The 13108-nt window shown below is 37.9% G+C and overlaps 1 protein-coding gene across 8 annotated transcripts in view; it reads right to left on the bottom strand.

Annotated features, from left to right (window-relative positions):
• The window catches only part of PATJ (PATJ crumbs cell polarity complex component), a 357190-nt gene that overhangs the window by 143207 nt on the left and 200875 nt on the right, over positions 1–13108 (bottom strand). For all 8 annotated transcript variants that reach the window (XM_082652883.1, XM_082652885.1, XM_082652881.1 and 5 more), the window contains one exon: positions 6443–6639. In XM_082652883.1, coding sequence (XP_082509009.1) covers positions 6443–6639 — 197 coding nt within the window. The remainder of the gene's footprint in view (positions 1–6442; positions 6640–13108) is intronic.

A 13108-nucleotide genomic window follows, 5' to 3' on the forward strand; every position in this document is an offset into this window, starting at 1 on the left:
AAACATTCTTCTTCTTCTTTGGTTCTTAAGAGATGCCTATAACTTCACTGACTGCATTCTTCTTTTAATGAATCCAAGTGGCATTAAATTTGAAGATAAAAAGACTAACAGGGTATTGCACTGTGAGAAACGATCTCAGATTTTTTTTTTTTTTTAGTTTTTAATAGAAAATTTATTTGTTTATTTTATCTTTTTTTTCTTTTGGCCGCGCTGCACGGCAGGTGGGATCCTAGTTCCCCAGACCAGGGATCGAACCCGCGCCCCCTGCAGTAGAAACGTGGAGTCTTAACCGCTGCACCACCAAGTCCTATCTCAGATATTTTAAACTGGCATTGGATTAACTGCATTAATCTAAATCTACCAAAACTACAAAATGATGAGAAATTCACTGGTTATTGTCTAGAATCATTATCAATCCAGAACTAAACTCAAGAACATAGCCTTTAGAGCCAGAAAAGCCAGTGTCTACATGTTGATTCTGCCCCTCATGTTTCAGTTTCCTTATCTGTAAAATGGGTATTAAAATAGCACCTACTTTTGTTATAAAAGAGAATGCATGTAAAGAATTTAGCACTGCCTAGCAAATAGTAAGTGTTCAATGTTAGCTCAATTCCCAATAGAGCTCCCCTACCCGTGATTTCTTTTAATAATCTCATCTTTTTGTAACTCAAATTGAATGTAATGCAATGGATTACTTAGGGAAGATGATTCAGCAAAACGCAGACAGCTATTGGTTATAATGCTGTAATGACCAGGGAGACTGCACTTGGAAGAAAGGAAAAATGTATACACATCAGGGGTCCCAGGACAGTTTTCTGTGTGAGGCTGACCACTCAGCCAGCACCACATTCTTCTTTTGACTTTCAGAGCTGTGAATTAGGCTGGAGACTATTTTGAGAGTCAGAAAATGGGGTGACTTTAGCTTTGTATATAGGAAGGTCATATTCAGGACCTGCTCATGGTTTTTGTCAGGTTTGATCAACTCATTTTTTAGCAGCTTTATTGAGATATAATAGACATACAATAAATCACTTATTTAAAATGTAAAATTTGATATGTTTTGACACCACGGACACAATAAAAAAATTTGGTCAATCAATTTATTTTTGCACTTTTAGCTATTATAAACCTATTTTGTTAATAAAACATAGGAAAAATAATTTTATTGCAATTTTGAAATCCTTTACTGTTCTTTCTTCTCCTCAAACTAGTGTTTCCACAATGGAATATTTTATTCCATGAGGTCTCTTGGGGAATAATTACTTCATTAAGAAGCGTACTTTATAAAATTACATCCATGTATGGTAATCTAAAAGAGCCAATCTAAGATGATAGAAACGTTTGACTGTAAATTAGAATCTTATCTATGGATGCCTAAGAGCTGGTGATTTATTCACTACTGTAGTGTACTTCTAAATCGCATCTAAGTCTTCCAAATATAATTCACTGGCAACAAGCAGAGAGTGAAGACTCAACCTTTGGGACTGGTGTGGTGGCAGGGACCCTCAGACAGGAGTTTTGTCTTAAAGCAGCTACAGCTACCTGGGTCAGTCATTTAATTTTTACGGTTTCAGTTTTTTCCTCTTATAAAATAAGTATTACTAGACAAAAAGATCTGAGTTTACCTGTAGTTCTAGGTCTTTATCCCTGGCAAATATGGAAAGTATTCATACTTTTAATTTTTAATTGTTCTTAAATAAACCTATTATACACACGCAAAATTAACAAGATTTAATTTAGACTATGCCGCAGGTAAATATTATAAAGGGAACAAACTTCCTCCTCTGTCTTGAAGGGTGTGGGAGCCAGACATGCTAGCCCCATCCACTGTGCACTTCTTGTGCCACCACACTGTTCCTTCTGGCTGCCTCTGTCACCTGACAAGTCACACCAATTCCCCACAGGGCGCGATCAGCTCTCTATCCCCACACTTTCACTGTAGGGAAGACTATAAATAAATCCTATATTCATATGAAAGCACCATGCCCAGGCCTGTGTATTTTCTGGGACTAATTGCTGAGGGAAAGCCAATAATCTACTGAAAGTCTCATTCCAGTCTACATGGTAATTATATGTTAATGCCTTTTGAAATTAATTCAGAACCCCTACACCAGCATCACACTAAAGGGGAAAGAAGCTGAGATTTAATCACATTGTCTTCTGGGAGCTCAATGTAAGATTTCTTTTATACATGAGCCATAAATCGACAGAACTCGCGGACTGCTCTAGCACTGTAACGATGCAGTCCCACAGCAACAAAACTGCTGGCGGGTGTCATGCCAAAAATCAGTCACGGATGGGGCTCGAGTAGAGATGCAGAGTTTCTCACTTCAGAGAAGCTACAGTGTATGTTTGACCATTCTCGTTTCTACTTTCTATAAATTAGCCTCATCTGAGGGTCTAAAAGTAGTTAGATCAACTATAAATAAAAGAAGCTGTGAGCAAAGTAATAACATAATGATAAAACAAAAGCAATTATGAGAAACAACATGAGCACAATGGTGGAGTTGGAAGAATAATGAAGACATGGATAACTTTACCTCATTTGACAAAATTAAATGGAGTGTGAATGGGTAAGCAAATACAAAAGGTTTGCTCTAGCCCAGAAATCTCGTAAGCATAATCTAAAAGCCCATTGTAAATGCCTCCTTCGTGATGCAGTGTCCTTCTGCAATCTAATACACTGCTTATCCAAAGAACAACTATTGTAACACTGCTTCCAGCTTTCCTGGTACTCATCGTTAAATCGATGTCTTATTCTCAGTTCAGAAGCACACTGGATTTGATATTATGCTATATACAAATTCTTCACATATCATAGAGAAATGATTGAAAGTTTTTCTCAGCCCTAAATAAACCAGAAAAAATATTTCCCACATGAGTTTTTTCCTTTCATCCCTGACCTAGAGCCAGAAGCATATGAGAAGATGACTTATAACTGCATAAGAATTCAGTATGTGCACTGTTCTACTCTCTCAGGTTTTCAAGATGCTGCATGGAGCTATGGAAGAAAAAGAAGGTGGCTTCCCTCTGGAACATACTTTCATAGACAAATGTATTAATATAAACAAGCTAAAAGGAACCAAAATACACAAATCCACATGAAAATATTATTTTATAAATATTATCATCTGAAATTCATTATGGTATTACCAGGTGCCAGATACTGTGGCAAAACTTGACATATCTTCTCTCATTAATTCTCATAACATCCTCTGAGGTTGAGGCTATACCATCACTAGACTGTAAGCTCTATGAGAACAGGACCATGGATTTTGTTCACCAATGAAAAAATCGCACCGTGTTCACATACTTCTTCCTACACAACAGATGCACAGTAAAGTTCTTGCTGAATAAATGAAAAATGTCCAATTGATAAAGGAGGTAACTGAGGGTTAGAGAAAATAAATAACTAGCCAAAGGTCTGTGATGCTAGAATCTGTGTTCCAACATATTTTATTTTATTTTATTTTATTTAAATAAGAGACTCAGTGGAGAGTGCAGGGCGATTAACTTATTACCATATTTAATCTTGTTCTTTTCATCTCTGAACAAAGATGAAGTTACTGAATAGCAACAAAAGACCAAATCCAGAAAGTCAAAGGAAGGAATAGGAGGGCCCTGAAATAGCAAGATGTTAATATTCTTTTTCAGTCAGGAGAGCTCTTCTAGCCTCTAGCCTAGAAAACAAATACCTAAAGTTTCTGTCTTTAAGGAAGGAAATGTGATCTAATTAACAGTCAACCACGTGCCATGTACTTTAAGCCCCTTCTGAAATGCAACAAATAACTGAAAGAACTGGGATAAGATAAAGTAGGGGGCTTCCCTGGTGGCACAGTGGTTGAGAGTCCGCCTGCCAGATGCAGGGGATATGGGTTCATGCCCCGGTCTGGGAAGATCCCACATGCCGCGGAGCGGCTGGGCCCGTGAGCCACGGCCGCTGAGCCTGCGCGTCCGGAGCCTGTGCGCCGCAGCGGGAGAAGCCACAACACAACAGTGAGAGGCCCGCGTACCGCAAAAAGAAAAAAAAAAGATAAAGTAGGTCTTCCTAGTCCAGTGCTTACTGCCCTGCAGAGTGTGGACTTTTCTGTATGGTCTGTAAAACACTCTCAGTGCAGCCACAGCTCATCTGTTACCTCTATCTAATAAAATGTCAGACAGAGAAATAAAATACCAGCTCTCCTGTTGGTCTGGATCACATCGGCCATTCCATCTTGAGTCTTGAGAGAATAGAACTAGAGAGAGAATAGAACTAGAATCTTCATGTTCCAAAGTATAGCTTTTGGAACATTTCCATGTACCACATGAGACAGGAAGTACGTGTTTAGGTACATATAATACAAGAGAATGATTTAATATACATGATTTCCTAAAGCCTATGGCATCATAAATCAGGATTCTCGTGGATCTAAACAGATTGGGTTTGGTTGAAGCACCATGGGGAACGCGGTATACTTCAGTGGCTAGAGCATGGTTCTTGGAGCCTGGCAAGCCTGGGTTCTTAGTAACTTATTTCTGTAAGTTACTTATGCAGTTTTCTTATCCACAGAATGGGGATAACAACAGTACATACCATATAGGGCTCTTAAGAATACTGAATACAAATGTGCGAGCACATAGGTAAAATGCTAGGAATAACTCAGTAAATTAGCTTTTACTTTCATCTTATTACCACCACTATCACTTCAGTTTCGTTTATGAAGAAATCTCTAAACATGAGCCAAAGGAAATGAACGTGAAGCAATGAATTATATTGGTTAATACACACTGTCACCTTTGATTTTTATTTACATAATGATTATGCTAATCAGTGCTACTACCCCATGTGGGTCCCTTTCATGATGCTATATTACAAAAGAACAAGCAAAGAAAAGTAATTCCATAAGTGACTTCTTTGTGAAAACAGGTTTTAGATGGGGAGAAACTACTGGGGCTTAGAAGACAGAGGGCGATACTAGTGTCCCCACAGTTGTGTCTGATCAGCTTTAGCTGTAGATATTATTAGGCAAGTCACACTGTGGATGACTATGAATTCTATTCTGAGTCTGAAGAGGAAACTGTAAAATGAAAAATTAGTAAAGCCCTCATTTTAAGTAAGCAGTCTGACACTCGGTACCTCTGTGATTCAGCTCCCCCAAATGTCCAAGTGTTGGAGCATTTTATCCAAGAGGCCTTAGAGCACGCTGGTTAACAAGGAGCTAAGAAGTCAAACTGCCTGATACTGAATCCCAGCACCTCATTTACTTTGTGACTTCAGCAGTAAAGCTATGTCTGGTACCAAGTACAGATTGCTCTTGTTACGATTGTTGTTATAATTTTTTTTTCATTTTTGTTATGCGACAATCTTTTTATGTCTCTTTTCTTCCTCGAGAATGTGAGCTATTTGAATGAAGGGACTGGATGTATTCATCTCTTTGTGTCCAGTCTTAAGAGACGCTCAAAAAACTGTTAGCTGAATGAGGAACAGGCAAACAAATATCAAACTAAGATAAATTCAGAGCAGAAGCCCTGACTTTAAGCTTAGAAAATGAGGATAACCTTTTCAGACTACTGATGAACTCATCCAGAGCAGTAGCAGAGGATCAGTCATCTTCTGAACTTCTCTTATCTTTCTCCTATTCCTAAATAAGAAATCTTATTCCTTAACCTGTGGCCTTAACCACATCACCAACTTCACAGATATTAACCAATCCTTGACAACCAGTTCATAAAGTTTTGTCGGCTATAACACCTTCACAAAAAACTGACAACAATAACAAAAAGCAATGTCATACTTACGGTTAATTCAGAAGCTGAAGAGGATTTTGATAAACACTAGTAACATCAGATTAATCACAAATTAGTTTTGAACCTTTTGGAATTTATATTTAAAAACAAGCCCTATTCTTTTAATGTGTTTCCATGAGATTTTACTTAAGGACCCCTAAATTATTTTGTGAGATTAGTTTTTTTGTTTTTGTTTGTTTTGGTTTTGGTTTGGTTTTTGGCCATGCCACACAGCATGCAGTTCCCTGACCAGGGATTGAACCTGCGCTCCCTGCAGTGGAAGCATTAAGTCTTAACCACTGGACCGCCAGGAAAGTCCCTGTGAGATTAGTTTTTACTCAAGCAGCAAACAGCAACTGTAAGCAACAATATGATTTTTGTTCTCGCTTAGGAAAATGATAATAAATAGTTGACAAAAATGTAATTTATAACATTCTTCCCCTTCACTTCATTTTCCTATACAATATCCTCTATACCCCTTCATCTCACCAGAACAGAAACTCAGGATATATGCCCCTAGATGGATGGACATATTAGATACAGAGTATATATAAATATATGGATGGATTTTGCCCTTATGTGATCATTATAATGAAAGTAACTGGACAGATTTTATTAGAAGAATCAAATGAGCCTAATAGGAAAAAAAAAAAAAAAAAGAATATATGCCCCTCACCTCCAACAGTTCATCTCCAATACGCATTCGCCCGTCTGTGGCAGCGGGTCCTTCGGGGTTAATTCCCACCACAAATATGCTCATGCGTGACCTGTCTTTGTTACCAGCAAGGCTGAGTCCAAGTCCATTCTTATCCTTTTCAAGTTCAATAATGTGCAATTCTCCAGGCAGGTCTGCATATCTTTGCCTGATTTTTTCTATTAAAAAAAAAAAGGTAAAAAAAATTTAAATAGAGCACTTGAATCTATATTAGCAAGATACTGGCATTTCCCCATCTTTGATGATGCCTCTACAAAGAACTGTCCCTTCTTGAGAGCGAAGTACTTGACGTCATTCAAAGCCTTATATATAGGTTACAGTTAAAAATTATTTTATCTCCATCTAACAAGGTTGGCTCACCCATAAAACCTTCCCTGATTGTTCAGGTTCACACTGGCCTAGACTTTCTACATATTATTTTCTTACCTAAGAGAGTCAACACAATGTGGTGGAAACCCTAGCCTCCCTGCACTACCCCGCCACCCCCCAACTTCCAAAAAAAGAAAAAGGGAAACAAAGAATATATACTGATTACCAGCTGTGTTAACAAGCAAAGTGTTTGGTCTTGGAGATATCGTGCTGAACAAAACAGACATGGTTCTATTCTCATGGACTTGCAGTCCAGTAGGAAAGAAAATCAACAATTAATTCTAAATAATTACATTTCTTTAAAGTATACAAAGGGTACAAAACAATATTGGGTGCTATGTGAGTAAAAACAAGGGGAACTAAGGATGTTGATTTACTTGTCAGATCTGAATTCAATACACAAATCTACCACTTACTCAATGTCCAATAATTAATACATTATATTACCTCTATGGAATTCCACTTTTTTCCTCTTTAAAATGAGTATGATAATACCCACTTCATGGAAGTTGGGTAAATTAAATAAAATACACGTTAAAGAACTTAACGGCTCATGACTTACAGGTATTTTATAATTCTTTTATTTGATCTTCTGTCTCACCTTGCAATCTCCACTTTATGCTCTAAATTACCTATTTTAGGATTTGGCTGGTTATACTTCACTTGTGTCGATTCTGTGCAACGAAACCACACTGGCAGGTCAGTGTTGGGAATGATACTGCTTTAGACATGCCTTGTACCCCACACAGCACCAGCTCAGGCCAGGTGTGCTGCCAGGGCTCAGAGGTTTGCTGACTAATCCATCGTGTGATGTAATCATCTTATCAGCTGAATAACCAAGCAGTAGCTTGTGACTATTCTGAAACTCTCTACGCTCTAACACTTGACTTAAGCTCCTTGTCCTTAGAAGGAACCTTCCAAGTTGAAAACTTAACTTGAATAATTAGTGTTAAGGGGTAGGGGAAGGAAGACAGCCTAGTGCATTTCATCACTTTACCAGATATAACACTGCCTTATAAGAGGAGATAAATTTAAAACCATAAAAGCTATTTTATGCAAAAATTTATATTGAAAGAATGATAAATGACTGCTTATTTATTCATTTATTTATTTTTTAATGACTGCTTATTTTATAAAGAGGTTAAATCTGCCGGCTTTACAAGGAATTTGAAGAGAATCTTAAAGAACTTTCACTGATAATGCTTATTATTAATAATAAAGAACACATTTAGCGAAATACAATAAAACAAAGAACTTGCAATGTAATAAAACTGTCCTCTAATTAGAAATAAAATTATTCATATCAACACTGAAGTAAATAAACTCGAAGTATTTTTGTTGGTCAACCACTAAGAACAAGCCACTATGTGGGTACCTTAACAGAGCATACAAAACACATGGTACCCTCAAGATGCTTTTACAGCAAAATAGGGGAAGCAAACAAATACAACAAATATTAAACAACTACAGTTATGTAAATAGAAATTCCAACCACTACAAGTGCTGGTCACTGAATAAATAATAAATGATTAGTGAATTAGGTCAGTGAATAAACATTAAATTAATTGCACTAGAAATAATTGCTTTTAGAGTTCTAAGAATTGATATGGCTAGAAGAGATTTTATGGAAGAAGCAGAATTTGAGAATGTTTTTTTCTCTTATTTTTTAAATTAAAGTATAGTTGACATACAATATTATATTAGCTTCAGGTGTACAACACAGTGATTCAACATTTATATACATTACAAATTGATCACCATAATAAGTCTGGTAACCACCTGTCACCACACAAAGATATTACAATATTATTGACCATATTCCCTATGCTGTACATTGCGTCCCATGACTTACTTATAACTGGAAGTTTGTACCTCTTAATCCCCTTCACCTATTTTGCCCAACCACCACCCACCTCTGGCAACCACCAGTTTATTCTCTGTATCTATGAGTCTGCTTCTGTTTTATTTAGTTTGTTCATTTGTTTTATTTTTTAGATTCCACGTTTATGGGAAATCATACAGTATTTATCTTTCTCTATCTGACTTGGTGTAATACCTTCCAGGTCCACCTGTGTTGTCACAAATGGCAAGATCTTCTTTTTTATGGCTGAGTAGTATTCCACTGTGTATATATATACCACACCTCTTTTACCCATTCATCTATGGATGGACACTTAGGTTGTTTGGCTATTGTAAATAATGCTTCTATGAACACTGGGTTGTGTATATCTTTTCGAGTTACTGTTTTCAGTGTTTACATAAACAAGAAGGGTTTTGAATAAGGTACAGAGTTTGGTTATGTGAAGAAGAGTCCTGGTAGATGTAATGACAAGGGGAAAAGCATCTATGCAGGTGGGTGAGGAAGAGAACGTGAAAGCCCATCTGGCTTTGAACGGAAAATTGTTTGGGTTAGTGGGTGGGTGACAAGAAATAAGAGTACAAGGTTAAAAGATTAATTGACAGTTTGTTTACAGAAATAATATTCCAGGGCTTCCCTGGTGGTGCAGTGGTTAAGAATCCGCCTGCCAATGCAGGGGACATGGGTTTGAGCCCTGGTCCGGGAAGATCCCACATGCCATGGAGCAACTAAGCCTGTGCACCACAACTACTGAGACTGTGCTCTAGAGCCCGTGAGCCACAACTACTGAGCCCGTGTGCCACAACTACTGAAGCCCGCGCACCTAGAGCCCGTGCTCCACAATAAGAAAAGCCACGGCAGTGAGAAGCCCACACAATGAAGAGTAGCCTCCGCTTGCTGCTACTAGAGAAAGCCCGCATGCAGCAACAAAGACCCAATGAAGCCAAAAATAAATAAATTTAAAAAAAAAGAAATAATATTCCAGTTTATGGACTCTGCAGAAGTGCCTTGAGGTACTCTGGGGATGGGGCCTTGGGGGGACACTCGATTTAAGACCTGTTCTCCCAGATTCAACCAGAGCAGTTATACTTTCACCTGTATTGTTTACAGGATTTATAGGGTAAGATGGTTAAGAAATGATACCACAGTTAATGAAACAAATAAAACAAAATTTTAACGCATACTTCTCAGAAAACAATAAAGCAGCAAAAGATTAAAAAAAAAAAGAAACTGAAGACTAACAACATAATAAGCTCAAGGTATTATATGTAAGAGACTGTGACATATGACAGACAGAAAGTACACATTTTGGGGGAGGCACACACAGAACAATTACAGAAACAGACTGTGTATTGGATCATAAAAGAAACTTCAATATGTCTCAAAAAAATCAATATCATACAGGCTGTGCCTTTGGACATAGTGCAATAAAACTATGAAAAACTATAATGACAAAAAATAACTTTAGGGCTTCCCTGGTGGCACAGTGGTTGGGAGTCCACCTGCCGATGCAGTGGGCATAGTTCGTGCCCCGGTCCGGGAGGATCCCGCATGCCGTGGAGCAGCTGGGCCCGTGAGCCATGGCCGCTGAGCCTGCGCGTCCAGAGCTTGTGCTCCGTGGCGGGAGAGGCCGCAACAGTGAGAGGCCCGCGTACCGCAAAAATAAATAAAATAAAATAACTTTAAAGCTCTCTTGTGTTTGACATAAATTAATAGTTAATAATAAATTAATGTTAGTATTAACATAAAGATATTTTCAAAATAGTGCTGAATGAAATGGGGAAAAAACAGAATGGGGTCAACATCATTATGTAATAATATTTATGCGAATTAACATTCTGCACAAAAACCACAACACATATTTTGCAAGTGCACATACAAAAACACAAATATTTAACACATTAGTATGGTTAATTATACTGGGTGTAAACAGACAGGAATACAAGGGAGCAAAGAAAACCAAACAAGGACTCTCAGATGGCCAGTGATGGTAACATGCTATGAAGGATTATATTTAGTGCAATCTTCTGCCCCTGGGGACTGAAAAAAAGAATGAGCTGAGAAAGGTTTTAGTGTTAAATTAATATAAAAAGACTTCCAGGTTCCAAAATGTGTCTGACTTGTTCAACCTTCAGAGAAAAAAAATAACCTTTATAGCCATTAACTATACATTCAACTGCTTAGACATGTAAATGATTAATGACACGAGGGATCCTCCTTTGGTAAAATGTGGCTCTATCACAAATGATGAACAACTCAAATTGCGCTACCAAAGGTGAATCTCTATCAATGCATTCTTGTGGCTGAATAGAAACAGCAAGGGCTAAAGGGTCAGAATTTGGTTCAAGTCCTAGCTGAGGCACTTAACACCACTGGTTCCTTGGACCAAATACTGAACCTCTACTAACTTATTTGTAAAATAAGGTTGTTACCTTAAAATGGATGTTAACTAAAAATTCCTAGGACATACGGTCCAAATGTTAGGGGAACAACACAACCATGATTTCATTTTCATCATTTAGTTATATTGAGGTTTTAAGTTAAAATTGGTGACAAAGCTACTTTTTTCTTCTTTAACCTTGTCTATCTTGAGGAAAACTGAGACTTGTGAAAGGAAACAGTGGTTCCCCATGATGGCATGAAGGAAGCAGGCACACAGTCCTCCAGTGGGAATCAGGAGAGGAAGGGGCTCTAGCATCATTATTCCCCGGATTCCCTTCTTTGAGTTACTTATATTGAGGAGTCCCAAGGACAACTTCTTGAGGAGCAAAGGAACAACAACACTGTTTCAAGTGATTGTCCCATGGTTCATAGGTCATTGAGGTGGCTTTAAAACTGTGTGCCAGCCAAGTGTGGAATTAAAACCCTTTCCACAGTTTCAGTTTGGGAAGATGAAAAAGTTTTGGAGGTAGATGGTGGTCACAGTTGCACAACAATGTGAATGTACTTAATGCCACTGAACTGTACGCTTAAAAGTAGTTAAGGGGCTTCCCTGGTGGCGCAGTGGCAGAGAGTCCGCCTGCCGATTCAGGGGACACGTGTACGTGCCCTGGTCCGGGAAGATCCCACATGCCGCGAGTGGCTGGGCCCGTGAGCCATGGCAGCTGAGCCTGCGTGTCTGGAGCCTGTGCTCCGCAACGGGAGAGGCCACAACGGTGAGAGGCCCGCATACCGAAAAAAAAAAAAAAAAGTAGTTAAAATGGTGTATTTGTTATGTATATTTTATGACAATTATTTAAAAAAAAACAAAAACAAGACCCTATCTCTAGGCTTAAAAGACCCTTCAAAAAATTGGTTCCCTTATCAACATTCCACCAAGGGACTAAGTTGTAGATTTGTTACCCCAAACTTTTGAAACCTCCAGCCCTATTTTTCTGGCCAATTGTTTTGTTATGACACTGGCATATTCCCATTTTTTCAATTAACAAATATTGATTGAATCCAAATTCATGTCAGGCTTGTGATGTGAAGGGCACACTACTGAATTTGTTTTCAAGAACCTTAAAATCTATCATTGAAGACAAGCATACATATCAATAATTCTAATTCAGAGAGAGAAAAACTATGAGAAAAATACCAGCAGCTGAAGTCACCCATCCATTTCACTGTGTCGTCAGGAAAACCAATTAATGTCTGCAAACTACACTGAATATCATAGATACTCTAGCCAACTCGCATTCTACTGGTCATATATAACTTCTCCTGCATAATGCTTAAAACTCATTTTAGCTGACATTTCCAATAATCCTGCATCCAACTTCTTCCAACTTTATTTACCTAAACATGGGTTATTCAGCTTTCCTTGACTTTTAAAATTATCTTTTTTTTTTTTTTTTTAAATAGGAGAAGGGGGTAAGCTCAACAAAACAGAGCTCAGCAAAGAAGCAAATCCTAGAACAATTAAGAGCTGAGTATCCTTGAATAGTTATGAAGTTTCAGTAATAATTTATTGGGGACCTGCTAAGTTGCAGAAACTGCACTAAAATCGTCCAATAAATTTTCTCCATTTATGCTAAAAGTCCACCCTATCAGGTAGAAATTATCATCACTGCATCTAGATGTGGGAAATAAGACTCGGACCTTGCCAAAGGTCACCCAGCTAGAAACTGATATAATAAGGATGCAAACCCAGTTTTGTCTGTCTTCACAGTACTATCTGAAAGTATCTTTTTAGATTTCTGCTTTCTTTCTATTGCCCTATCCTATAATATAAACTCCACGAAGTTCCTTGTACATGTAGCACACTGCTGTCTTCTGCACTTAACAGTGCCTGACATATATTAGGTGGTTAACATATACAATATACGCCTGTTGGAAGCATAGACAGATGATTTCTAAGGTCTTCTTCAATTGCTCTGCCTACATTTCTGCCAAAACCCCAAACAATGCTACATAAAAGC

This window comes from Grampus griseus, assembly GCF_964374135.1.
Source record: "Grampus griseus genome assembly, chromosome: 1".
NCBI classification, from domain to species: domain Eukaryota; kingdom Metazoa; phylum Chordata; class Mammalia; order Artiodactyla; family Delphinidae; genus Grampus; species Grampus griseus.